Source organism: Periplaneta americana, chromosome 16 (genome assembly GCF_040183065.1).
Source record: "Periplaneta americana isolate PAMFEO1 chromosome 16, P.americana_PAMFEO1_priV1, whole genome shotgun sequence".
NCBI lineage: Eukaryota > Metazoa > Arthropoda > Insecta > Blattodea > Blattidae > Periplaneta > Periplaneta americana.
Genome location: NC_091132.1, coordinates 112,698,684 through 112,725,034, shown reverse-complemented (window position 1 = coordinate 112,725,034; position 26,351 = coordinate 112,698,684). Strand labels below are relative to the sequence as shown.

At 35.4% G+C, this 26,351-nt stretch overlaps 1 protein-coding gene across 4 annotated transcripts in view; it reads left to right on the top strand.

Moving 5' to 3' along the window:
• Window positions 1–26,351, top strand: part of LOC138691086 (coronin-2B-like) — a 181,965-nt gene that overhangs the window by 95,229 nt on the left and 60,385 nt on the right. For 3 of the 4 annotated variants that reach the window (XM_069812789.1, XM_069812790.1, XM_069812791.1), the window contains exons 2-7: window positions 6,548–6,631; window positions 9,604–9,801; window positions 15,990–16,106; window positions 16,399–16,548; window positions 19,961–20,125; window positions 23,010–23,234. In XM_069812789.1, the coding sequence (XP_069668890.1) occupies window positions 6,617–6,631; window positions 9,604–9,801; window positions 15,990–16,106; window positions 16,399–16,548; window positions 19,961–20,125; window positions 23,010–23,234 (870 nt within the window). In that variant the 5' untranslated portion in view covers window positions 6,548–6,616. The remainder of the gene's footprint in view (window positions 1–6,547; window positions 6,632–9,603; window positions 9,802–15,989; window positions 16,107–16,398; window positions 16,549–19,960; window positions 20,126–23,009; window positions 23,235–26,351) is intronic. The other variant, XM_069812788.1, reaches the window with a different exon arrangement.

The following is a 26,351-nucleotide window of genomic DNA, read 5'->3' as shown; positions in this document are numbered from 1 at the left end:
ATCATGAGTAAGCAGATGGTGCGTCGCTGGTGTAGGCAGTTTTCCGAAGGTCGTCAAAGTGTCCATGATGAAGAGCGCAGTGGGCGACCGTCCCTCATCAATGATCGTGTTGAGCTGGTGCGACAGTGCATCATGAAGAACTGTCGCTTCACGATTACGGAGCTGAGCAGCCATTTTCCGCAGATATCGCGATCCTTGTTGCATGAGATTGTCACTAAGCACCTGTTATTCAAAAAAGTGTGTGCCAGGTGGGTGCCGAAAAACTTGACACCCGAACACAAAATGCAACGTTTAGGAGCAGCACTGACATTTCTGCAACGGTATCACGATGACGGTGACGAGTTCCTCGACAGGATCGTCACGGGCGATGAGACTTGGATTTCGCACTTCACCCCGGAAACCAAGCAGCAGTCAATGCATTGGCGGTATAGTGGATCTCAAGTCAGAATGAAATTCAAACAGACGCTGTCGGTACGGAAAGTGATGTGCACAGTGTTCTGGGACAGGAAGGACATTCTGCTCATTGACTTCCTTCCAAGAGGTGAAACAGTGAACGCTGACCGTTACTGTGAAACACTGCGAACATTGCGACTTGCCATTCAAAACAAGAGGCGTGGAATGCTTACTGCAGGTGTTGTGCTCCTCCATGACAATGCTCGTCCACATACAGCTCGGCGCACAGCAGCTGTTTTGACGGAATTTGGCTGGGAGTTGATTGATCACTCACCCTACAGTCTTGATCTTGCTCCCAACGATTTTCACCTTTTCTTGTACCTCAAGAAATTCCTGTCCTCCGGTGAGCGTTTTGGCAACGACGAAGAGCTGAAGACGTCTGTCACACGCTGGTTCCATTCACAGGCGGCAGAGTTCTACGACAGAGGGATACAAAAGTTGATCCCACGATACGACAAGTGTCTCAATTCTGATGGTGGCTATGTTGAAAAATAGTTGAAACATTGCTGTACCTGTTGCCAATAAATGTTTTCCTGAAAGTGTGTGTTCTTTTTAAAAAAAAAAATAGGGAGACTTACTTTCTGGATGCGCCTCGTAGATCCCAGGGGGCTCAAGCGTGGAGGTGAAGAGAGTGGATTTGACTAATTGAGCACTCCGGACTTCACCGAAAATCACCGCAAGGATTAAATATTAGTTCTATCAGGATTTTTGATCCGATCAGATATCGGGAAATCCCAATAATTAGCCTTTGACCCCCGCATCCTGAACGAACTTCTATAAATCATCAGAAAATCTTAGAGGGGGATTGGGCCAATTTTTCCGCAAATATTTCTATACTTGTGTCCTCGTAGTTCAGTCGGAAGAACGTCGGAATTTAGATGTCAGCATCTCACATTCAATTCCTCGTTACTCTTTTTCATTTTACTGTGTTTCAAGATAATATAAATTAATGTAATAATATAAAAATAAAAAAACAAACACTAGTATTATGCAATTGTATTATTCCAGATCTAATATTAAATTTATGTTATTTATGTCGCTAAAGAACGATAACAGAATATAAATGATAACTTGAATATTATTTATGTCGTTAAAGACCGATAACAGAATATAAATTATAATTTGAATATTATTTATATCGCTAAAGAACGATAACAGAATATAAATGAAAACTCGAATATCATTTATATCGCTAAAGAACGATAACAGAATACAGATGATGACTTGAATATTATTTATATCGCTAAATAATAACAAAATATAAATAACTTGAATATTATTTATATCAATAAAGAACGATAACAGAATATAAATGGAAACGTAAATATTATTTATAACGTTAAAGAACAGTAACAGAATATAAATATAATTTGAATATTATTTATATCGCTAAAGAACGATTAAAAAATAAAATGAAAGCTTAAGCAAGACCCGAACTCACAACCTTGGAATCATTAAGCGAGTACTCTATCGCTGGTCTACGAGATGCAGATACGGAATAATTCTATACTTCTGGAACTGCTTCTACAAGCACATGCATCGTGTAACATAGCCGTGACCCAAAGTGGACTTAGAAAATATTCGCTGTTCACGAGTGCAGTCACTATTTTTTTTTTTTTTTTTGACAACTGTACATTTATATATAAACCGTTTTATTAATGTATTCATTGGCATTGTTTCTGAAGATGACTCAGTTGAGTCGAAAACATTAAAAATGTGTACAAATAACTTTTGGTTAATTGTTCCTAATTAGATAAGAATAGACGAACCCTTGTATTTAATTTAAAATTAGATGAGATAGGACAGAGATTAGAGCACACCCCACAAAAATCTCTTAAGCGTTAGGCGCAGGAAATAGAAGCAAGTTACGAGTCCGCTCGTCAAGCAACAAAAATACTTAAATTAAAGCCATGCAGAATTCTGATATTTCGAAAGTTAAATGAACAAGATCCCAATAAAAGGCTGCATTTATGTAATTAGATTTTAGAGGAAGTAAATTCTGAAGAAATTGATCTGACATTAATTTATTTTTCTGATGAGGCCTGTTTTCATTTAAATCAGGGATGAGACGATATTAGCTCCCAATCACAGTAGAAGAGCTCGACCTTGATCACGAGCGCATAACGCATCCACTACATAGCATCGTAACGTAAACACAGGGATGTACATGTACATGCAGCGAATAAAGGCAGCAATTATTACAATAACTTGCGTTACTAAATTTCTGGCTATGTAATAGGGCTAATTACTAAGTTATTTAATATACATGTACATATATAAACAAATCGCAAAGGGAAAGGTTTTTTAGGAACAAAAAGAGAAATAGGAAAAGTTAATTGAATGTAAACCATTTTCTTGTTAAAAGCAATTATTTATTATGTAAATACTTCACTTCATTGGTTAGGAGAAACTAATAGGGTCTACCTGCTCGACGTGTGTGATCTCCAAGTACTTTTGAATATCTGTTAAAAAAATAATAATGATAATATTGATTGAAATAGAGTATATTGATTGTGTGATTGTGAAAATGTAGTGCTTACTCTCCAGTCATGATTATGTAATGAGTTTTCTTAGAGTGATTTGTGAGATGCACGTAACACGAAAAAGCAAATTGATAAAATTAAGATATTGAGAGCCATCGTAATTTTTGGGGTCAATCATTTAAGGGAATATGTATGATTTTTAAAACTTCCACACTTTTCGGCCAAAATTTGTGAAATTTAAACTATATAAACAGACCTATAATAATATCATCTGTACAAAATTTGATGCAATTAGGTCTAATAGTTTTGAAATTATATTTTTAAGTAGGCCTATATTTTATATTCATGTTACTGAAAAAGCTCCTTGCATCAAAGTTTTCAAAATGTTTAGTTCATATTTGCTCAAAATCTTGAAAATAGTTATTGGAATAAAAGTGAATTAGCTTTTAGAGCTTAGTAATAGTATAAGTTAAAGTGCAATCAAAGATAAAATATTATTTCTAAATTAAAGAAACATGTAGTCTAATAAAAGTAAATATCCAGAAACAAGCAACAAATAAAATATCAACAATACATTTAAAATAAAAAATAAAAGGAATCTAGATACAATCTACTGACCCAAATGTAAATTAATTTACCTTCGATGTCAATTCCGAAATCAATTTATTTCTCTCTTCTCCTGAATAATGCCTATATATATATATATTTTTTTTCATGTTGCATCTCATAATGCCGTTTTATGTTGCTTTTTTTGCAAATGATATATTTTTTACACAACAAACACTGGACTTCATCACCATGTTCGAAGCATAAATATTGTATCTTCCACTCTTCCTTGAAAGCTTTAAGTGCTTCCGTTCCGTCATGATGCGCTGTGTTCTAAGATCTGTACATCCTTTAGCAATGTTTACAAGTAAAAGAGCTCCACGCACGTGCAGCGGGCATAGAAGAGCTCTAGCTCGAAATTACTAGTTGCCATCGCAAGACTGATTTAAATGGACACGTATCCTCACAAAATCATTGGTATTACAGTCAGAGAAACCAATCTTGTACTCGAAACACCTTTGTACGGTGAAAAAAATGAGCATGTGGTGTGCAATGAACGGACACAAAATTATTGGGCCTATTTTCACTCAGGGCACAATTACCAGCGAGCGTTATGTGAATGAGATCCTTGACCCATTTTTATATGAACTGACTTATGGAGAACGTTCCTAAGTATATTTCCAACAAGACTCCGTCACTGCTCATACTGCCGAAGAATCCATGAGAGAAATGCGTCGAATTTTCGGAAGAAGAATTATCAGTAACAATGTGTGGGCCCCACGAAGTCCAGATTTAGCACCATGCGATTTCTAAGGGGACTTAAAAATAAGGTTTATGCGAAAAACCCACATAAATACATGAGCTTAAAGACTATATAAGAGCTGAAATCGAGTCAATCAGTGAAGCAGAACTTCTTAAAGTAATTAGCAGTTTAATAAGAAAGTGTCAATGGTTTGTAGCAGTTGGTGGGGGATTCCTATACTACAGACGTGGACAAATTATTAGACAAAATTATTTATATGTGCAACAAAGCTGTATTTATCAGAAGAAATAATGAACAAAAATGCATTTTGCACAGAAATAATTAACAGAAAATTGAGTCTGGAGGTTAGTAATATTTTGTGAACATTCCCTTATTCTTTACTAACACGTTGATTTGGTCAGGGATGCTGGAAACCAAAATTTGACACTTTCTTTGAATATCAGCATCATTTAGCCAGATATCAGACAGTGCTTAAATGAGTCCATGTTTTGTTGTAAGCCTCCTTTTGTTCACTTTCGCCTTCAGTATAGATCACAGATTTTCAATTTTGTTCATGTCCGGTCTTCTTGCAGGCTATGAGAGAACAGACTGTTGAATATCTTCTGCTATATACAATTAAAACACCAGTAGTACCAACACAGCCAGATAAAATATACTTAACCATTGAAGAAATATACCAGAAGATGTAAGCAATCACATTTACAACAATAGAGACTCTGTGAATTATACTGATAGTTGATATGACTAATTATATTATGTTTCCAAGAAAAACGTTTTAGTCTAATAATTTGTCCACGTTTGTAAATGTTTCATTGCCGGCAGATCAGGGGGTCGCTTGGCCGCAGATAAGCTCCTAGCGAGGGGTGACGGAAAAATGAAAACCGCGCAGCTAAACAAAACAGTGTCACTGTACAAGAATGTTATTAATATGCATTTCGAAGTCTGTTACCATGAATGACTGCGAAAGTATTTGTATGAATATTGAACAAGAATGTCATTAATACTCATTTCGAAGTCCGTTACCATGGATGATTGTGGAAGTATTTGGATGAATGTCATTATTTGTTCAATTTTCATTGTATGAATAACCCTGGGCCAATTTTCGTGGGTGAATTTTCCTGGATGAATTATCCCATTGTACCAATATTCTCTGTGTGGAATAGTCGTTTCCCAGAAAACCTGATATACTTTTCTGCTGACAAAAAAACTGAGATTGTATTTAATAGCTATGTTTCGTGCGGGAATATACAGTAATCAGTAAACAACGAGTTCTTCTAACTGCATGAATAGTGCAGCTACTCTTAATGTAGACATCAAAGTTGAATTCCCTGTGAGTGTTCATTGTTCAGTCTTGACAAACACAATTGTGATATAATTTCTTTGTGATATTTCCGTTTTCTCTGCTACTGTTTCATCTTTTCTGCTCGGTGCATTTATCAAATGTTTGTAAGTTTAAAACCATTATCCTGTTTCTGTGGCATCTCAAAATAGTTTTGAACTCCTAAAAATTGCTTTGGTCGTTCAGTATATCACAGACCCCTTGATAGATAGTGATGGACTAATATCAAGTGACACTCAATCATGCTGTCCACATAGTCTTCACTTTCACTGGTATTCCATTATATAATCACATTATTTTTATTTTATTTTATTGATTTACTTATTTATACTAGCAAAGTTTAGGCCATAGTGCCTTCTCTTAAACTCCAACAGGTAACAATATACACAAGTGGTATTGAGCCTTTCTCCACTTTCAGTGGTATTTCTTCTAGCTAAAACAGCACTAGTTTCGACAACTTCTTTGTGCTGTGTCTAATGCTGATATTTCTGTTAGGACCAAAAAATTAATCTTTATATATGATATTTGATTATCGTTTCTGTTAATATATATATATATATATATTAGTTATTTTGCCTATTGACATTTGTGTCTTGAATTAGTACGGTACTTAATTTGCTATGTCCATTATGTTTACCCATAAAATTCTTAAGTTCACTTCACCAACACGTTTGAAATACTTTTCAGTTTATATTTATTTACATTGAAATTCTCATACTTATTTGTGATCTTTTAATAATTGTTCATTTCATGTAATGAGTTTAAGTAATACATTTCAGATTATTTACTTTATCTCATATTTAAACTCCACCAGTTACAATTAATGTTAAATCAGGGTTTGTGTAAGAATGCGACATTATGCTTTTATTTATTTGTTACATTGTTTTAGTAGTATTGTTCGTTTTGATATCAAGTTCATTGTTTTATGTTTTGTGTTTTGGTGTTTGCTTTTTATTTTTGCAGTTGTGATTTGATTATCCTGTGTCTAGATGTTGCATTAAGAAAAGTACGAACGACATTCTTAGCTGCGGCATGACTAATTCGCAGGTAATAAACATTGGTAAATTTCAGTGAGCTTCATTATTCAAAGGAAAGTTAGAATGATTGATAACATACATCCTAAAGTTCAGGTGTATTTTAAATGTGTAAGATATCTCTTTTCTTGTAGGTGTATTATTAGGAACACTAACATGTAAACTTTACTAATATTCTGGAGAAAGATAAGTAAGGTAAGGAACACAGATTGTTACGTATGTGGTCATAAAATTTAAATAACTACTGTAAGATTCTGTAGGCCCAGTTGCATTACTGATAGATACCAACATTTTTGTGATGTCACTAATAGACTTGGCACAATAATCCTCAGATTGGCCAGGAAAAATAGTATCCTTTTAAAATTACTAATTATATAAAACATAATCTGATAACTTGTAGGTTGAATGTATAACTTTAAATCTGGAGTTCTACGAGTACTATAACAACCACACAGCTATTCTGAGAATAATTACCTAAAACATAAAATAAAGAATGAAAGAAATAAGCCATATTTTCAATCAACAAAACATACAAGAAGAGTCATTCCTTTCACACTGGACTGCCAGTTCTTTCATTTGATTATTTTCACTACCAATTATTATAAATTTTTTAGTGAGAGTTTTCACGTATAAAAATAATAATCGGAAGAGTTAATTTCCTAGGCTAACATCAACATAAAATGTAAACTTCGAAATGGAAGTTTGCTGAAGTTTACAAATAATGTACATTTCATTAGCAAGTAATTGACGAGAAAATGAGTGAATCTGAAATCACAGCATTGTTATTTGTCATACTGGAAAGGGAAAGTTGCAACCTTAATGATAGTAAAGTTGCCAAGTTTAGGGTTACCATATTCTAAAATATGAAAATGCTGACACATTCTTCTCACCAACGAACTCCTTGTACCAACTTCTTCATTTATATCACTTTTGCGGCTTCTGCATATTTATCACTAGACCTAATTTTCTGTAATAGTTCCTTGTTACTATACAAATCGTCAAACATACATTTGCATATAAAATATTTTAAATTGAATTTCACAGAATCGATGGTAATCGCATCAATGAAATTTAATAACTTACTTTATAATTTCATTGCTAGTTACAGTTAACAAAATTAAGGATCATCAGGACTGTCACTGGGCAGTAACCTGAACACACATTTCAGCGTCACATTGTTGACAAGTAACTGACATTAATCTGTTAGCACAACCATAAAGCATCTAATATATGTTATAGAGTTACCAACAACATAAAAAAAATGAAGGATGTATCTGGATGAACAGCATTTACACGTTAACAATCTCATACACAGCAATATGTTTCTCATAGCAACATGAGACCAAACGAAACAAAAATGAATAAATAATACTTCAATATGAGAAAATGCGGACAAATTAGAGGATTTCCAAAAATGTATGCAGACGGCTGTTTTTATTATCAAAAAGTGGACTTGTCCGCATGAATTCTGATGTATGGTAACCCTAGCCAAGTTGTAGGATTTGTAGAGTGTATTCCAGAGTTAGGTTATACACGTTTTTCAAAAGAAAAAAAAAATGGTTATGTCATGAGTTTTTTTTTTACTAGAAATCAAATGCCATTTGTACCGGTACTTCATTAGTGAATGTAACCAAATGGCTGATGCCACCCATTAATGTGTTTTAGATCCTAAGTTTCCGTTTACTTTTTCTTTTTTTTCTCTCTCTCTCTCTCTGTTCAGTACTCATTTTACGACAGGATTATTAAGTATTATTATATTCATATTATTGTACTGAATTATATGTATTCTTAAACACTAATGAAACTCTCAGTTTAGTATGTGTGAGAAATGTTTGTGAGCATTCGTGAAATTGTGCTGAAAGACAAAATTGTAGAATATAAAGGGAATTGAAAGGAACGTGTAGAATGACAACCCACACACAACATAGCCAAAACAGCCTACTGATATAACCACACATTCTAAACACGCACATGACCACAGATGTTAAGGCGTGAATAAAATAAACTTAACAAAAAAAAAAATGCACAGTAAGGTTAACATAAAATTTATCTTCGTACACACTCCACTCTATATTGACATTAATTTGGAGTGATTTATTAAAGGATGCATTCAAGACTTACTTACTGCCTTTTAAGGAACCCGGAGGTTCATTGCCGCCCTCACATAAGCCCGCCATTGGTCCCTATCCTGAGATAGATTAATCCATTCTCTATCATCATATCCCACCTCCCTCAAATCCATTTTAATATTACCTTCCCATCTACGTCTCGGCCTCCCTAAAGGTCTTTTTCCCTCCAGCCTCCCAACTAACATTCTATATGCATTTCTGGATTCGCCCATACGTGCTACATGCCCTGACCATCTCAAACGTCTGGATTTAATGTTCCTAATTATGTCAGGTGAAGAATACAATGCGTGCAGTTCTGTGTTGTGCAACTTTCTCCATTCTCCTGTAACTTCATCCCTTTTAGCCCCAAATATGCATTCAAAACTAATTTAGAAAAATGTTAAACTAATTATCCTTGCACCAAAAACGGATGTTCCCTGAACCAAATGATCTTATTTTAATTATTTGCATATAATAACAATTAAGAGACATGTTAATGGAATTATCCTTGCACCGAATGAGTGCTCTCTGGACCAATATGATCGTATTTTAATTATTTACATACAATTTCAATTAAATAACGTATTAAACGATTTATTCTTCTATCAAATACGGATGTTTCCTGTGCCAAAAGTCCTATTTTAATTATGTAATTACTTTATATTTATTTCTAACAAGTGTAGCAGAGTGCACAGGTACAGCTAGTGTGTAATAAAGACATTATGTATACCTTTTTGAGGCAAATAATATTTTGCTATAAAAAGACAGTTTATTTTGTAGTCTTGAAGCTATTTCATAGAGACTCGTTTAATTGCGCATTAATATCTATCATAATGTTGCTGCTGTTTTGTATAATGTGGTGTATGCCTGTTAACAGCTGTGGTGGCGTGGAGTCCGAAGCTCCAAGTTTCGACATGTTTATGGGCGTCCAGCAAAACGCGAAGGCTGTTACGAGAACATAAAAATCACAAAGAATGCACATGATTCTCACTTCTGTGCTGCCAATCCCAAGTTCGTCGCTGTGGTCACAGAAGTTGCAGGTGGAGGAACTTTCCTTGTTCTTCCTATTCACAATGTAAGTACAATAATTATTTAATCTAGTTGAAGAGGCAACTTTAATGCAATATCACATAATTTCATAAAAAAATTATTACATGAATTTATTTTGGAGACAGTTTTCCTCTCCTTTGGTTGGACTTGAGTCTTTCTTGTACTTAACCACGTAGAATTATGGTCAGATGCAATAAGTACAGTAGCAATGCATCAATCTCTCTAACTTAAGCTAAGCTATTTATTTCATGGTAATTTTGTGCATGCTCACAAACCATGCTTGTTCATGCATATTTATGTAATGTATGTATGTAGAAGTACAGTAATTCCCCTGTATGCACAGGGATAGTTTTATTTAACATGCTGTGAATAACAGTGAACCCTATTTATAAGTATTATAAGTTTTTTTTTTCGATAACATCCATACCTATGGTATAATTTGACAAATTACAAACAATAATACAGTAGGAGAAGAAAATGATGATAATACTCCAGTAATGATGATGATGATGATGATGATGATGATGATGATGAAGAAGAAGAAGAAAAAGAAGAAGAAGAAGAAGAAGAAAAGTACGTTGTACATTATTACTTTATTACACATATGAACACACGTGCTTGATATCTAGAATTGTCTCAAATTAAGATCTAACAATTAATAATCGTTCAAATTAAGATGCTAGGTGCCAAATTAAGTAAAAGTGACACCAGGGTTAAGCGCAGATAATTGAAACCGTAGTGCAGAAGAGGGGATTATTGTGTATTTGGATGTGAATGACGAGACAATAAATTGGCTCTGGTTGATATTGTTGTGTATAGTTCAGCCTTTCCAACGGTAATGTCTCATGTTCTATAGCCATAATACTGTCATCACACGAAACGATCAAATGTGTAGCCATATTTCTGACTCACCATGTATGTACAGTATGTATGCAATGCTAACCATCTAATTTGGGTATAACCTAATAGTATCTCAAAATCTGTATCTGAAAAGTATAACATTCGTTTATACTTTCCACTGTGAGAGTATAGGATTTGAAATACAAAAAAAGCTTAAGAAAGAATCATCTCTACGTTGACAGACAGTAGCTGTTCAAAGAGTGTTATGCAATATATGGCCTGCAGATTCAACTTCTGTAAGTCCTTGTCCAACATTCTCTTACAGTTTTGTAAAAACATTGTTTTCTACCTTTCGTTTCTCAATGGCCAACACCTTCCTAGGACTTATGAATCCAAATATCTTGGAGTTATTTTCGATAGTAAGTTAACATGGAGCAACCATTTGAAATACATTTCTGAAAAAGCTCGTAAAACATTCTCCCTTCTAAAAAGACTAGCAGGAAAGAAATGGGGATTCTCTAGGAATACTTTGAACACTACGTACAAAATGTTTATACAGCTAGTCCTGACATACTGCGGAGAAATTTTAATTACTTCACCTTTCATAAACGACATAGAATATGTTCAAAACTAAGCTCTCAGACTCATTACTGGTGGAATCAAAACAACTCCAATAGATTCTATGAGATTCCTCACTGATATTAACAGCATCAAAATGACAATAGAAGAAAAAGCACTGATTCAATATGAAAAACTTATCAGATTACCAGGAAACAATTGGCATTCATACAGTCCTCTCTGTAGATTGAAAACTCAAAAAAGTTTCATATCCATTGTTCAAGAATTAAAACAGAAAATCAATATCCCGAATTTAAAAGAAAACCTACAAATTAAACCAAACCCTTTAACTCAATTAAATATAGAATATAATCTAAATTTAACAGAAGAAATACTGAAATCAGAAGTAAACACTGAAATACTAAAACAATTATCTTTAGAGACAATTAATATTAGGTACCCTCCACAAAACTGGCTTCATTTATACACTGACGGATCCTTGATCTCCAGAGAACAAGGTGCAGGTGCAGGTGTTACGTGCTGTCTCTTCTCACTTTATAGATCTCTTGGATATGGAACAACAAGTTTTGATGGAGAAATCGTTGCAATAAGTGAAAGTCTCAGGAATCTTCTATTTCACATCAATAAATTTAAGAATGCAGTTATATTGTCAGACTCCAAAGCAGCTATTCTATCAATCGTCTCTAAACACACACCTTCATCTCAAACAGCAGAAATAACTGAAATGCTCTCTGAATTAATATCACTCAATAAAAGAATTGTATTCCAATGGATACCATCCCATTGTGGAATCCTGGGAAACGAGAATGCGGATGCTTTAGCAAAGAAGGGCAGCACTGCTACTTATAGACTGTTACTAAATCTATGTATTACCACAGTCTACTATATACAGTCACGAAGCTTGAGTTTTGAGGGTGCTAGAAACAATAGACTGTGACGGTACTATTTTGCATTGCCTGTAATGAGGCGATATTAGTGATCCTAGTGGTGAGCAACTATCTGTTTGCATATTTACTACATATTGAGCTTCGCGACTGTATATACTAGACTGTGGTATTATTCTGTGAAGAGATTTATTAAATCTACATACTTAGACTTCAACAAACAAAATTTGGTAACTCAATCCCAAGGGAAAAAATGGAACTCTCTGCATCAAAATCCACAGTTAATTCCCGATTTACCACGAAAATCGTCTGTGGCTGCGTTTAGATTGGCACCAGGCCATGATTGTTTGGCCAAGCACCTGCATAGAATTGGAATATATCAGTCCCCTAACTGCCCATTGTGCAACTCAAACCAAGAAATGGATTCGGAACACCTCAAAATCTGTGCTTCAGTGGCTGGTCATGCTAATATCTTTGAAAAATATTGGAGTGCAAGAGGTCAAATGACTTTATTGTCAAACGCCTGGCATTAGAAAACAACAACAACAACAACCTTTCGTTTCTGTACCTCCAAAATTAGAGTTGTTATTGTCTGCACACAGTCCAACAACTTTTCCTACAAGGCCATTTTTTTACAATCACTCATATAATCATTCACAATAGCAGATGATTCATCAGGCAGTAGTTTTACTTGTAATATATTCACTTTCATACCAGTTTTGTAATCAAAATATCTGGAAAGCACTGGAAAAAATATTACTTTCTCTGTGGTTTGATGTGTCTGTTAGCACTAAAACGAATGTAGCCTTTTTCATTGCTTAATATGTTTAGGGCATTAGGTGCAAACACATTCATTATGATTGCCTATGTTTTGGTATGTGCACACACAAATTTCTGTTCTAATGTTGCCTGTGGAGTAACTTAGATATACATTCTATCGACCAAAAACTATGGTTGTGCTAAATTGTATGGTATCCTTTGCAGCTAACCTCTTTCCTTTATAACTTATCTTGTAAGATAGGAGGAAAGTCGTTACTGCTGAACTATTTGCTGATCTTTTGTGTTTATCACTATTTATGTCACCGCATCCATTATGGCTGATCAGAAGGCTAGATGCATGTGTTGCAGGTCACTTTACTTTCACTTTTATTTTTAGAATCTGGAGGACTAATTTGTTACAATAATTAATGAAAATTCTTTTTGGAACTGTTCGTTAAAGGAGAACTTTCGCTTTTTTGGTCCCATTTTCTCACTACGTTTCCACTAAAAATAGGAAAATATATGCAGTAATAGTGAAGAAGCCAATTAACTTTGTCATCCAAGCATACTCTGATACTCTGAAAATGCAAGCTTGTAGTGTTGGGTTACTATACCACGTGGAATGAAAACTCCGGTCATTTAGCCAATCACATGGCTCATAACATCTTTCCCAACCAAGTCGCAGCATGTTGCAATGTTGGCACTGCCTTCTCTTCTCATTGGCTACCTCCGATTGAAGCAATTGAGCTATAATACCGACACTGGTAGTGGCAACTGACTATATTGCCAACTTTACAGTTCACATCCCTTAAAAATATTACTATGAGTGTAGAAAAATCGAAATTTGGATAAATCATGACATGTTGGCAAAATCCAGGACAAATTGGTGTTGGTGTTTCCCAAAGTATCTTCATTGGTTTCAGAGCACTTGCCCTAGCATCTGTCATTCTTCAAAGACTTGCTAGAACCATTTTTTGATAGGTCTTCGGAATTGTCTTCACCACATGTTCTGAAGATTGAAAGTGCATCCCACAAAAGTATTTCTTGAAACAGAGAAGTCATATGGTGCCAAGTCCAAACTGTGGGGAGGATGAAGGACACATTTCACGTTTATTTTGGTGAGGTACTCCATGACTGCATTTGCAATGTGAGGCAGTGCATTATTGTGGTGCAGCATCCATGTTGCATTGAGATGTGGTTATATTCGCCTTATGTTATGGTCTATGGTCTTTTGTAGCATTGTCCTGTCACAGTTTTATATGCTGGTACAACATGTTGACAAATGAGACACCTCAACTTTGGCTTTCTTTGGTTTTGGTGATACTTAGTTGCGTGTTCTCAGGGTCAGAGTGATGTAGCCAAGTCTCATCTCCAGGTATGATATTCGAAAGAAATCCCTCACCCTCCTTCTCTAACGTCTTTGGAACACCACACAAACCTGCACGTGAACCTATAGTTCCGGAGTAAGCAGTCTTGAAACTCACCGCGCATTAACAGGTGTCATGCATAATATTTCTGTTACCAATGTATGGACTGCATCTAATGAAATGTTCAGAATTTCTGACTGCTTTCTTAATGTTATTTGTCTGCCTTTCCCACAATTGCAGCAGCAGTGTTAATGTTTATGTCTATAATAGCTCTGGTTGAAGTCCAAGACTAGTGTCTTTTGATGATGATTGCCTTCCATCTGTGAACATTTTCTACCACCTGCAAGCAGTACTGTAGTGTAGAAAAGATTACCTATAAGTCTGTTGCAACATTTCATATGCCTTAGCACACGATTTTTAATCAATGTTTCAGAGCAGTGTATTATTCTTTGTGTGTCAAATCCATTGTAATGAAGGCAAAACTGAACATGTCTCAACTTGATCGTGTGTCACAGGTTAAAACCGGAAATGAAATGAATGATATCATTACTACTTAATAGAGGGAGCATTACATTAAATTTTAAATTGAAAACTGTGCAAATAAGAAAGGTTTCATTAAACAGCAGATGTATTTCGTATCTTATTATTTCATGCAGAGTGGATTGAAATAAGCTGATGGGGATCCTAAAGAAAATTACCGTGGATTGGAAAGAGAGAAGACTGTTGAGTAATCTTTATATAAAACGAGTGAAAGTCAGGATAGGAGAAGAAATATCAGAAGGAAGTGAAATAGGGAGAGGAATACGTCAAGGATGTCCTTTATCGCCTACCCTGTTCAACATCTACTTTGAGGATTTAGTAAAGAACTGTTTTCAGAACATGGGAAGAGTGATAGTAGGAGGAAGAAGAATAAAGTGCATAAGATTTGCTGATGATATGGCGTTATTAGCAGAAGAGGAGATGATACCAAGGGATATGGTACTGGAGCTAAATGACAGCTGTGGGCAGTATGGGATGAAGATAAATGCACATAAGACGAAGAGCATGGTCATAGGAAGAAAAATACAGAAGATAAACTTAGAATTCCAAATGAGGTAGTAGAGCAAGTGGACAGCTTCAAATACTTGGGGTGTACTATAAGCAGTAACATGAACTGCTGCCAAGAAGTCAAAAGGAGGATAGCAATGGCTAAGGAAGCTTTTAATAGAAAAAGGAGCATCTTCTGTGGACCTCTGCAAAAAGAACTAAGGAAGAGACTAGTGAAATCCTTTGTATGGAGTGTGGCATTATATGGGGCAGAAACATGGACATTATGACGAAGTGAAGAGAAGCGAATAGAAGCATTTGAAATGTGGATATGGAGAAGAATGGAATGTGTGAAGTGGACAGACAGAATAAGAAATGAAGCTGTGTTGGAAAGAGTGGGTGAAGAAAGAATGATGCTGAAACTGATCAGGAAGAGGAAAAGGAATTGGTTGGGTCACTGGCTGAGAAGAAACTGCCTACTGGAAGGAATGGTGAATGGGAGAAGAGTTTTGGGGTAGAAGAAGTCAGATGATAGATGACATTAAGATATATGAATCATATGAGGAAACAAAGAGGAAGGCAGAAAATAGGAAAGACTGGAGAAAGCTGGGTTTGCAGTGAAATACCTCCACTAAATGAAATGATTATTTCATAAATTTTTCTGACCTTCACTATTCATTTTAATTTCTAGTAATTTATAGATATTTTTTCCTTATTAAAGACCATACTAATGATAGTTTTTTTATTATATTTAACAGACTGGAAGACTAGATTTCAATGCAAGTCGTGTAACAGGACATAGAGGGCCTGTTTTGGATGTGAAATGGAATCCTTTCAACGACAACATTATAGCCTCCTGTTCAGATGATTGTACGGTACGTATTAAAATAATATTTCTGCAAATTCTTTTGAAAACATTGGAAAAGCCGTAAATGTAATTATTTCTTAAATGAAGGATAGAATGTGGAAAGTAGAAATATGAGAGAGAGAAAACTCAAACAAAAAGAATCCAGGGTAAATAGGATCTATCTAAGAGAAAGAAAGCTTTAATTAAAAGTGCAAGTTCAGGCCAGTAACCTGAACATGTAAAATTATCTCACCATGTTTCTATTAATTTTAGTTACAGTATGTTATAAAAATTAGTATAAGCGTTATTTATTTTTACAGATTAAATTGTGGTATATCCCTGATGGAGGATTGGCAACACATTTATCAGAATGGCTCATAGATCTTCATGGCCACAAGCGTCGTGTTGGGTACATTGAATGGCATCCAACAGCAGAGAATGTCCTAGTCAGTGCAGGTTTCGATCACTTGGTAAGGATAATGTTAAATGCAATCAGAATAGATTAAATTAACCAGATGAGGATTAAGTCTCAATATACATGAGCAATGCAGTTGTTTGTATGCCTCTGGATACCTAAAGGTACGGTCACACGTCACTACTTTTGCTGCGCAACTTTTGTACTGCAGCTGCAAAAGTTGCGTGTCGTGTTCGCACGTAAGCCAAAAGTAGCACGCTGCACGCTACTTTTCGTGCTGCGCAACCCAAGTGCTGCAAAAGTTGCAACTGGAGGTTGCGAGTCTGTTCACACACAAGGCGCTACTTTTGCACCGCAGTCATGCTGCAGGTTTCCATCTCCGTGTTGACTTCTCAATATACATTTTGTGGTTGTGTTCGCATTATTAAGAAACTCATGCGAAAGCTTACTTATCTATTATTTGCTTTTCTGTCCTAACTAGTATTCAGAAATTGGCATTATTTTTGCTATAAAGCTTTTGAAAAAGCCTATATACTTAAATGATAACCAACAGCATATTCACGTAATCAATGTTGGCAACCCTCCTGCTTGAAACTACGCTACGGAAAATTAAAAAAAATTAATTATATCGTCAGCAGATATGCTCAGACTGTGTTGAACATTTAATAACTGTTACAAATAATTTATTTTCATCACATCTAACATTAAAATATATCCAAACAATAAAAGTATCATTGGCACATTTGGGTGGCAACACTGGTCGCAATCGCAGCAAAAGTTTCAACAAAACCCGATATCAAAAATGCTGCGGCTGCAACCCTGAGAACCCTGTTCACACGTCGCTACTTTTAAGCTGCACGCAGCATGAAAAAGTAGCGGGCAGCAGGTTCAGCAGCCACTACTTTTAGGGTTGCTTGCACTGTTGTTCACACGTCGCAGTACGAGAGTTGCGCAGTTTTTTGTACTGCATCGCTGCAAAAGTAGCGACATGTTACCATACCTTAACATTATTTCCATTCTTTACGCAAATTTGGATATATTATGGAAATCATTGTAACCTTCACATAAATGATTAGATTTAAAATACGTTTGTGTGAAGGGGAATGCTCCCTGTGGTGTCAACTGTGGGTCTGTGTTACGTGCTGCTGTCTTGGCAACTCACATTATTGCTTTGTTTTAATATTGCATTTGAATTACCTGTTATCACAAAGAACTTATACAATCATGAAAACCTGAATTTGAGACTTAATTCTCATTTGATTAATTTAAATCTACACTGGCACTATCAACAATTGGTATTAATAATTAATGAAATTTAGATTAAAATTCAGTAGTTTCTGCTTTGTAATGACACTTATTGTAATTGAGGAGCATTTTTTGAAAAGTCTATAACTACAGTTTTGTGAAAATTGGCATTGCTGTGTTTTTGTACAGTTTCGACAGCTAAAATGACTTCTTTCTTTACAACTGAAAGTACGGATCTCTTAAAGATGCTTGATTCAACATTTATATAACATAAAAACCGTTAAAAATAATTACAATTTTAATGAAAAAAAAAAACACTTATTAAAGGTGCGCCAGCTCTATAGAATAAGTAATGTTATGTGAGCCGTGATTGTGTCGAACTTATGACGATCGATAGTTAGCAGCAGTTGTATAAATAGATGACAACTTGTAACAATGCATAGAGTTATATATTATTATAATGTACTGAAGTACATATGATATTTCCATGCAGATATTCTGCGTCATCATACGATGAAAGAGTAATGGAACGGAGAAAAATTCTCTCCGCGCCGGGATTTGAACCCAGGTTTTCAGCTTTACGTGCTGACGCTTTATCCACTAAGCCACACCGGATTCTACCCCGGCGTGGATAAAGCGTCAGCACGTAGAGCTGAAAACCTGGGTTCAAATCCCGGCATGGAGAGAATTTTTCTCCGTTCCATTACTCTTTCATCGTATGATGACGCAGAATATCTGCATGGAAATATCATACGTACTTCGGTACATTATAATAATATATATGATATGCGTAAATCACTTCGTGATTTAAGACGGCGCTTATTCCGTCGGATCCCGGCCAACTAGTCACTCATTACGAGTGCACCTCAGCACATGTGTGGACTTCGGTCCTAGGTTCATAGATATCTATGACGTAGTGCAGAGGGCGGCCACCAGAGGGAACCCAAGAGTTGGAACTTAAAACTGAGACGATTCTTCCGACGCCGGGGTAGAATCCGGTGTGGCTTAGTGGATAAAGCGTCAGCACGTAGAGCTGAAAACCCTGGTTCAAATCCCGGCACTGGAGAGAATTTTTCTCTGTTCCATTACTCTTTCATCGAATGCATAGAGGAACAATAAGACAAGACTTTATTGTTATTACTAACACTAGCCTTACCTCATTCACTGTCAGGTTCAGCATCACTGCTATCATTTGTCACAGATTCACTTTCCTCCTCATCCACTGTCAACACAACTGATTACTGCAGATGTCCTAGTAATACTACGTTATTAATTGGAGAGTACCTATATTTTGTGCATCTAAAAGAAAGAACCAATCACGATTGCAGTGGTACCATGCATTGTACAGTAGAACCCTGATTATCTGTCACCCTATTAACCGATTGGTGGATTATCCATCTGTCTTTCTCTTGCTTTTTTCTGCAGAAATATATAAAGTACTGTACATTGTATTAGCACGTTATTTTTTCTAGAGAGTGTTATTACACTTACACATTATAGTCTATTGTTCGAATTGTGGTACTGTATAACTTCTGTATAAAATGTCTTTTATGGATGTCAAAAAAAAATTTTGTTGTGTTAAGTATCGGGGGGGGGGGGGAAGTGGTAATAATTGAGTGGTTTGGGGAAAGAGAAACTGTGGTTCATCTCGCATCAGAATACGAGTTTGGAGTGTATAAAGTATGTAAATCTACAACATGAGACCTTCACTTTCCACAGGCAGCCATTACAAGGAGTTTTCTTGCCCTTCAAAATCCGTCGTTGACAATCAGACTTAAATTAGTGAATTGTGATCCACTATCTAGCATGTTAAATACAAGGTGATAGAAGAATTTACCAAAATGTATTATTCACTAAATTTACGAAAATATTTCATGGTACGGATTATCCGATTTTTTCGATTAACCATTCAGCCCACCCCTTCATTACCACAGATAATAGAGGTTACTGTACTTTAAAAACATGAATTTAAACATAAGCAGTGCATTCAATCTTACGACTTTCGATACTATTATAATGATCTTTGTTTAAAATTAAATGTGTCTATTATGCGGGGAATTTCTTTTTTTTCATTTTAACGCGAAAAATTGGGGTGCATCCATTACGCGGGATACGGTAATTATGTATGCAAATGATCTTAAAAGTACCAGTAAAACAGTTTTGCTAAAATAGTCATATCTTTATTTTGTTTTCTTGTCTATTAAATGAGTTTCACTTTGCAGATGATAGTGTGGGATGTTGGCTGTGGTGAAGCGGTTAACGTAATTGACTGCCATCCTGATGTCATATACTCTATGTCATTTAACCGTGATGGCTCATTAGTGGCCACAACCTGCAAGGACAAAAAGCTGAGAATTATTGAACCAAGAAGAGGAATCGTTCTCCAAGTAAGTTACGTGCATAAATGAGAGAAAAACTAACATTTTTTAAAATGATAGCTCTAATGATTTCAGTATGGTTTATTTTGGAAAGCATGTACACTGGGTAGAAATGCAATAAGTCTAAATAAAAGATAGCCAATCTCTCCAATATTTTGCAATTCATTTTTTAGTTTTCAGAGAAGTCTGTATTGTATATTAAAAGTATTTAAAGTATTTATTTCAGTCACTGACTTCACAACATATGTTTAAGGTGTTAAACCTTTACATTACATGTTTAAAAGATGTATAAACGTTTTCGTTGGTCAGGGCCAACATCATCAGATACGAAGTACATTTCGGTAATATCAATAATCTCTACATAATTTCTACAAATACAATACATATTTAGTGACATGCAAACTGAACCTTATTAAAATCAACATCGTTATGATACATTTTCACATTCTTATATGACAGCCCTTATAGTCAGTTATTTAAAACGCACGTGTAAGTTGCAAAGTATATATGTTTGCAAGTCTTCACACATGGAATAATGAAGTAACTTGATGTGAAAGAATAAAAAATAAAATAATAAAATATAAAACTAAGGTAGAAATGTTGTGAATGTGAAGAGTTGCAAATTACAGTATTTGAATACATTTATTGTGTTCATATTTCTGTTTCCCATTAATGCACATATTTTAACCATTCCAACTTATGTATCATGGTGTGTGTCTCATATTTTATCTTGATTGTTATTTCATATTCATATGATTGTCTTATAAATGCTAATATTATAAATTGGATTGTTTAATGTTGATAGTAATATACATTTAATTTGACGATGATGCTGTTCTTCCAATCTGGAAATAATTGAATTCAATAAGTTGATGATCCAACTTTAAGCAATTTTGAATTAATTTGTGTACTGTATTAAATGGATAGAAACTTACATGGTGATGTGGGATCAGTATCCAATACTATAATCGTAATAAACTGTATAATAAGGCTCAAGTCAGGTGTCAGAATTAACTGGAAAAGATCAAAAGTTAATTAAATTACTATTAATATCGTTAATGAAACAAGCTATTTGACAGTATCATATGGATTTCAATGAAGATCAAAATTCGGTGCTGTTATTTAATAATTACGAGGATGAAATAGTTGTGTGCGATTATTATATACTGCTAGCATAATTTAAATTGTGATTTAGTTGAATGAATGCATAAATCAAATTTTTAGTTATGTTATTCAAAATAGTATAAAATAACTATATGGACTTACTTAATGCCGACTTGCCTCTTTTAGATGTTGGTTGTGTGATGGCTGTGTGAGGACTGTGTAATGTCAGCATCTAGCTTGGTCTACGGGAGATGGGGACAGTGCGCGTAAGAATGCATTACGTCACAAGTTGTATAGTGTGTTCTGTAAATTGGGTAAATTTTCATTAATTAAGGATTTATCTCTTTTGTAGTATTTTGAGATATAATATTCTTCCGCTGTATTTATATGGGTGTTATCTTTATATGTTTTAATTATTGTTAAGGTGTCAATAAATCACATGGAGATAGGTCAGGGGAACGAGGTGGCCACAATCCTCGACTAATTATTCTGTCACCAAACACACTTCGCAATTCATGCATAGAATTCGCAGCGGTGTGCGCTGTAGCTGAATCCTGCTGAAACCAGCCACTCAATCACTCATTTCTTGTTAGTTGCGGAAAAAAAATCTTTAAAATTGAAGTTACATAAACGTGTGAATCAACTGTTGTGTCGAAAAATATGGGATAGATAATTCTACTCGCACTTACTGCACACCAAACCCCAACCTTTGCAGCATGGTGAGGAACTTCATGAATAATATGGGGATTTTCGGTAGCCCAGTATCTACTGTTCTGAGTAGAAATGTGACCGTGAAGATGAAACCACGCTTCATCAGTGAAGAACGTTAAAAGTGGGCCCACGTCGCCATTATGAACGGACTGCACAGACCAATTGCAATAATTAACCTTGCTTACAGGATGTTGTGGTTGTAAAGCATGAACTACAGTTACCCTGTACGGCTTAAGTTTCAGAAGTTTCGTTGCCACAAAAGCTGACGTCTTGGAAATGTTAACCTCTTGTGCTAAACGTCGCAGTGATTTGCGGGGTGAGTGCTCTAACCAGGCCCCTACTTCATCAAGCTCTCTTCTGTCAATACATGGCGTTATTGAACACGTTTCTTGTTCAAAAAAGATCCTGTACGTCTGACTTTATTGACAAGGTCATGAATAGTTGACCTGCTTGGAATTCGAACGCCTGCAAATCGATATTCAAATTCTCTTCGACACCTTCTTGCAGAAGAGTATTTCACATGCGCGTCATAGAGAAAAATACGTTGTTCTAAAGTGTACTCAACCATTATTAATAGAGACTTTATCACCACGAGACAACACAGTTTTACTCAACACGCACACAGACGTCTTTCCCTCACGACAGATCCAACTCGACTGACTGGCACGTCAGCGGTAGCTACAGCGCTACTCTGGCGGCAGGCACGCCAATCTTCACCAAGTCCAAGGCCGCCATGGAATGGTCTGGCCAAGCTACGAACGCACTAGCATGTGTAGGATCTTTTGGGTATAGCAGTAGACCGTGGACTATTGTGTGTCTGTTATTTGTTATATATGGCTTGTATTCTTTTAAACTGATTTTAAATTTATAATTATTATGGTAATGGTGATTAAGGCGGTGAGGAATCATGGTATGTAAATTTCCAATCTGGCAAATGCCTTCGTGACTGAGAAAAACCGTGAAAAACTTCAGTCAGATTGGCTGGCCATGGAGTTTGAAGAGAAATTTAGCTTTGAATATGTATATAAATTAATTTAGCATTTTTCTTGAGAAGTGAATGTTTTCTTTATTTGTTTAGGAAGGCATCTGCCATGCAGGAACGAAGGCCTGTAAAGCAGTGTTCCTTGGTAACACTGGTCGTGTGCTGACTACTGGATTTTCTCGTCATTCGGATAGACAATATGCTGTTTGGAGTCAGAGTGACCTCTCATCTGCTTTGTGTACAGAGACCATTGACTGTTCTTCAGGAGTTCTCTTCCCATATTATGACCATGACACTCGCATTGTGTTCTTAGCAGGGAAGGTAAGCATTTATTTATCTCCTCGAGAAAGTTATCTGTTAACGAACCCATTCACAGTAAGTCTTTTTCTTGACAAGATAAAATTTCACGGTCATTTGACTTGACATTATGAAAGATATGATTAGAAGCTTTTTATGTTTATAAATTTTCACTATTTGTTGGTCTTGATTGATTGCCTTGGAGATAACATGCTTTTCTTTGGACACATATTGCATATTCAAAGACAAAAGGGGGAACAACTGGATAATACCCACAGCAGAGCAATGTCGATAGTCGACATTACTTGCTGGCCACTAGTCACTGGGCCGTACCAAGCCGTGTCATACAGAAGACAATCGAAATGGTGGTAGTAAAATTCGCGACTATATTCTTAAATAAATCACTCTATTAGTCAAGTGCAAGATTTATGCAGTACAACGACGATGTTTTGAATGCACTAAAAGAAAATGCTTATGTAGTAAGATCTTAAAGTAGGTTATGACAACGAAATAAAGAGGAAAAAGGTATGTTTCACGGAATATCATTTAAATAACGGAAAGTAAATTTCCGGTTAATGTTCACCAAAGCATTAAGTACATAATTATGACCACGTTGCAGTTTTATTTGTGGCCTAGAGAAAATATCTAGCCTTTTACGAAAAAAAAAAAAAAAAAAAAACCTTTTAGGGGCCATGAAATTATTCACCGTTTTAATTATATTACCGTCTATCAATATTACGAAACAAAAACTGTCATAAAGGCCATAACCAATTAGAAACATCGATACCAAAGAGATAAATCCATTTGGCCGTGATGAAACAAAAGAAAATGCGAGAGAGATTTTAGTTAGAGATAAAATGGACACATAATTTTGATGACAATACTGTTAGTAACTGGAGATCGCTTGTAAGATCTGTCTTAATCATCTATGTAGAAATGTCGTCCAAGCAAATTGGTGGTCAGGGAAAAATCATTGCAATAGAGGAGAGTAACAATGGTGCTATCTCTCAGTAATGTTCAGAACAAAGGAGGTAGAGGAAAAAAAGAAACAAATTTCTCCTTCTAACGACAACACAGATCAAAATCATGTTATGTTGGCAGCATTGTGTATGTAGTTAAATTTGGTGGTAAATGTAACGGCACTGTTCAAAGCTACTGTGGTAATTCTCTAGTATAGCACGAAAGGGAAATAAAGATGTGTTTTAATTAGCATAAATTGAAGCATGAGGCATTGTGAATATTAAGGGCGAACTCGCAAAATATGTTTCGAGATTCTCGAGTTTGTCCCTAATATCCGCAGTGCCTCATTGTCTAGTGGTTACCATACATGACATTGAAGGCTCATGGGTTCTGACCTAATTGAGGAAAGTCAGTGTCTTGTGGTGTACAATTACAGCATGTAAAATAATTCTTACTCTGAATAAGAGTGTAACATTATCGACCATTTCTTACTTCAGATGTATGGGACTGCAGAAATTTTTTATTTTGGAATCTGAAAAGTATACAAAAAAAAAATTTCTAAAATAATTGTGAAAGATATTACAGTTTTTTAGAACCGTTAAAAGATGTAGAATGAATTGGAAATGGATCACTTCATTTTATTTCTATTAATTACATACTTTTTCCAAAATAGTATTTTTGACATTGGTCTTGGGGTCATTCTTCTGGGGCAGCTATGTTGTGGTATTTACAATAAAATTGTTTATCTCGTACTAAAGAGCCAGGCACAATAAGTGCATTGAATCTGAAGTGCTTAGAGATTTCCTAACCTTCCACTATGTTATTTTACTATTCTTTTCTATTCAACATGTGTGAAAGAAGTGTACTGCTATGATATTTATGTATGAAGCCACATTTAGCATCCATATTTCAATGTCTCATTTTCATTCTTTTGTTGTCAGATACCTCTGCAAGTGAAAATCGGCCATAATGTCAGATAAAAATCAGTATTGAAATAGAATGCTCCTCAGTTATTTTGTGATTATTTATAAATCCAAGTTTTTCTCACATTTAATTCATGCTTTCCCTCTTCCTTCTCTTCATCTTACCCGCATCATTTAATCTTCCTCTTCTTGAAACAAAAAAAAAAAAAAAAAAAAAAAGAGAAAGAGAGAAAACTAATCATCAGCCATTTGAAAATAGTAATCCACGTTCTGGTCACAAGTGTTTTCAGCAATGTAGAAACAACAGACTTTTACAATCAAAATTGTCCCTGAAAGATATTATAAGACAGCTAAAGTAATATTAAAATTGAACCTCGATTATTCAAAGCCATGATAAATCGAAGTATTTTGCTGTTCCTTTGGCATTCGATTTATTGAGGTTCAACTGTAGGTATATAGTTCATACGGTGTTGTTCAATAACCTATTAAAAATTCCACTCTCTTGTACGTGTTATGTCAAGTTATTTGTGATAACCATTTGAAGTAAGAAATAGAAGAAAACACCTACTACCTTATATGAAAGCAGTGAGGGCGAAGGGTCACTTTGCTAAAATGTACGAGGATAAACTGAAAGTGAACGGAAAATGGTATGATCTGGAGTTTTGCCTGAGGAATGAAGATCATCCAGAATTTGGACTAACGAGAAGAACGAAAAAAGACAGTGGACATATTTCAACTTTGCAGAGGCAAGCAACGAGAAGGCAACAGAGAGTTGATGTTAGCTACATAAGCGGAGGGAAGGAGCAGGAATGGAGGAAGAAAATCATCCCAACTTCAAGGACGGAACAAGTGATTGTCGCAGAACAACACATGGTGAATAGTAGTGAGTTCAGGAACCCACATACTGACGTACGAGGAAGTGTAAAGATGATGGCATAGCAAGGAGAAGAAAACATAACGTGATCATGCAGCATAAGCGGATTCCTAGTCTCCATACGATGGCGGTAAGGTTAGCGCACTCCAGAAGGAATGCTGACAATAACGGAACAAACAACACGGGCGTGAGAAAAAAGGCGAGGGGTGATAAAAAGAGAAACCAAGAGTCAGGAAGTGATAGGGAAGAAAGTAGTGTAAAGAATAAGGGTGCGAGTGTAAGTGGAAATCTAGTATACGAAAGTGAAAGCGAGGGGGGGGGGGAAATAAAAGAGGAATTGAAGAAGAAATAAATAGAAAGAAAGACAGAGATAAAAATAAGGCA